We start from the raw sequence: 2,500 nt of genomic DNA, 5'->3' as shown, positions 1-2,500 counted from the left end.
TTACTTATGTACTTATTTCCTTACCTACTTATTTCCTTACATACTTACTTACTTATTTACTTACGTACTTACTTATTTACTTACGTACTTACTTATTTACTTACTTACTTACTTATTTACTTACGTACTTACTTATTTACTTACGTACTTACTTATTTACTTACGTACTCACTTACTTATTTCCTTACATACTTACTTACGTACTTACTTACTTACCTATGTACTTACTTACTTACTTATTCACTTACGTACTTGTGTGTGTGTGTGTTTGTCCAGGTGGTGGAGTTGAACCTCGGGGCAGGTATGGACCGGCTGGGCGGGGCCTGTGACCGTTACCATGACGACGACCTCTACCTGAGTGACAGCTACGGAGGATTCTGTGACGGACCACTGAGAGCCAAAACCTCCTACAGGTACACACACACACACACACACACACATTCATCATGTAGATACAGGAGTGTGTTTTTATATTTATATATGTATTAATGTGTGTGTGTGTGTGTGTGTGCAGGCTCAGTGTGAGAGCGTTCACCAGACTGTTTGATGACAACCACAGAGAGTTTCCTCAGCCGCTCTTCACCGACACCTACCTGTCGGCTCCACTCAGGACACACGCAGGTGAGTCTCACACACACACACACACACACACACACATACACACACACACACACACACACACAGTGTCTAACGGTGTGTATGTGTGTGTGTGTGTCAGAGCCTCTGGGTGGAGTGGTGGAGGGTCTGAGTGCGGGGATGTTCCTGATCGGGATGATGGTCGCTGTTGTCTCTCTGCTGGTCTACAGACAGCGGCTACGCAAAGTGTGAGTCATACACACACACACACACACACACACACACACACACACACACACACACAAAAGTTTACTTACTTACTTATTTCCTTACATACTTATTTATTTACTTACTTACTTATTTACTTACTTACTTACTTATTTATTTACATACTTACTTTCGTACTTACGTACTTACTTAATTACTTATGTACCTATACACACAAAAATTTCCAGGGCTGTACAGGATAGATTCAGACTTTAAGTTTGATCCATAACGATGACACTTTATTTCTCTATTTATTCTGTATATATATATATATAATTTTTTTGTATTAATATTTTTCATTCATATTTCATTCTTTGATTTGATATTCAATTTAAAAAAGAAAAGAAAAACTTCCGAGCTGAGGCCAGAGAAGTTCAAGCTTTATTTGGTTTAGGATGACAAAGCTGTAAAACAATCTGACTACAAACTCAATCCCAGCAACAAGAAGATGTTTGGAGCTCCTTTATTCTGTTTTCTGTTTTTCCTAATATCTGTATCCGTGTGCAGGGCGGTGCAGGAGAACCCGGTGGTGAGGATGAGCATGTGGAAAGAAGTTCCAGCGCCAGGACTTTATCTGGGCGTCAGGAGGTCAGAGAGACAGTTTATTATTCCTGTTCAGTCTCAGTGTCAGAGATAAAGGTTGTTGTTTGAACACATTCACAAAAATAAACTCCTGAATTCTTGAAAATAATTAGAAGTTGCTATATTTATATTTATTATTGCAAAAACATGATTAAAAAACAATATTAAATATTTAAAAAATGTAAAAAAACCCCAAATATATATATCATTCTACCTTCTGTCTTATCCAGTACATTGTTTTCTGATATTAATCAGCTTATAGAGACTGCATACATAAAACTGATTTGTTTTTCCATATTTATATATAACACTTTCTAGACTATATGAAATATTACATATATTTTTTTTATGTAGTATACTCCCAGTTTATCTGGATTTGAAAGCATTTTCAGAATGAAAAAACCCTCTCTTATTGCCTTTTATTAGAATATAATTCTACAAGTTTTTAGTCTTTAACAGACTGTAATAATGATATAATAATAATAATTGTTTGACGTAAATATAGTGTTAAATCTGTCTCAAATTAACACTCAACTGACTATTAACTCCATGACACTTGAATAATAATTTTGTGTATAATAACTATTTAAATATTCTGTTTGTTTGTTCTTGTTGCAGTAATCGTCGCGTCACCAGGTGAGAATCTTTTATTATTTAGCTGATAGAATAAGATTTATAGTAATTCCAAAGGGCATAAATATAAATATTGTTTGTTATCTCTGTTAATAAATCTGTTTTCTGTGTGTCAGTCCCATCAAAGCGTGTCACTTTGAGTCTCACCTGAACAAACTGCAGGCCGACTCCAACTACCTGCTGTCGGAGGAGTTTGAGGTAAAAAGACAGAAATAAAATGTTCTGTTTGGTTTATAAAACGGTTTCACAGCGGTTTAAATACGTCTTTAACACTGTAAAACAAAACTATTTGGTTTGGATTCAGAAAATATCAGGATTACGGTTAAAATAGTGAGATAAGGAAGTCCCCACCGGACTTTGTTGCTCTTTATTTGCTTTTACGCTGATGACACGTTTCTCCGTTTACTTATTACAGCTTTATTGTGAAATAATCTGATTTTAT

The 2,500-nt window shown here is 35.5% G+C and overlaps 1 protein-coding gene across 1 annotated transcript in view; it reads left to right on the top strand.

Moving 5' to 3' along the window:
* LOC131960665 (receptor-type tyrosine-protein phosphatase beta-like) overlaps window positions 1-2,500 on the top strand; it is a 47,412-nt gene that overhangs the window by 33,938 nt on the left and 10,974 nt on the right. Inside the window, exons 27-32 of the mRNA XM_059325926.1 lie at window positions 277-413; window positions 515-621; window positions 719-824; window positions 1,351-1,431; window positions 2,044-2,061; window positions 2,175-2,256. Of these exons, the coding sequence (XP_059181909.1) occupies window positions 277-413; window positions 515-621; window positions 719-824; window positions 1,351-1,431; window positions 2,044-2,061; window positions 2,175-2,256 (531 nt within the window). The remainder of the gene's footprint in view (window positions 1-276; window positions 414-514; window positions 622-718; window positions 825-1,350; window positions 1,432-2,043; window positions 2,062-2,174; window positions 2,257-2,500) is intronic.

Source organism: Centropristis striata, chromosome 22 (assembly GCF_030273125.1).
Source record: "Centropristis striata isolate RG_2023a ecotype Rhode Island chromosome 22, C.striata_1.0, whole genome shotgun sequence".
NCBI classification, from domain to species: Eukaryota; Metazoa; Chordata; class Actinopteri; order Perciformes; family Serranidae; genus Centropristis; species Centropristis striata.
This window is presented reverse-complemented; position numbering and strand designations above follow the sequence as displayed.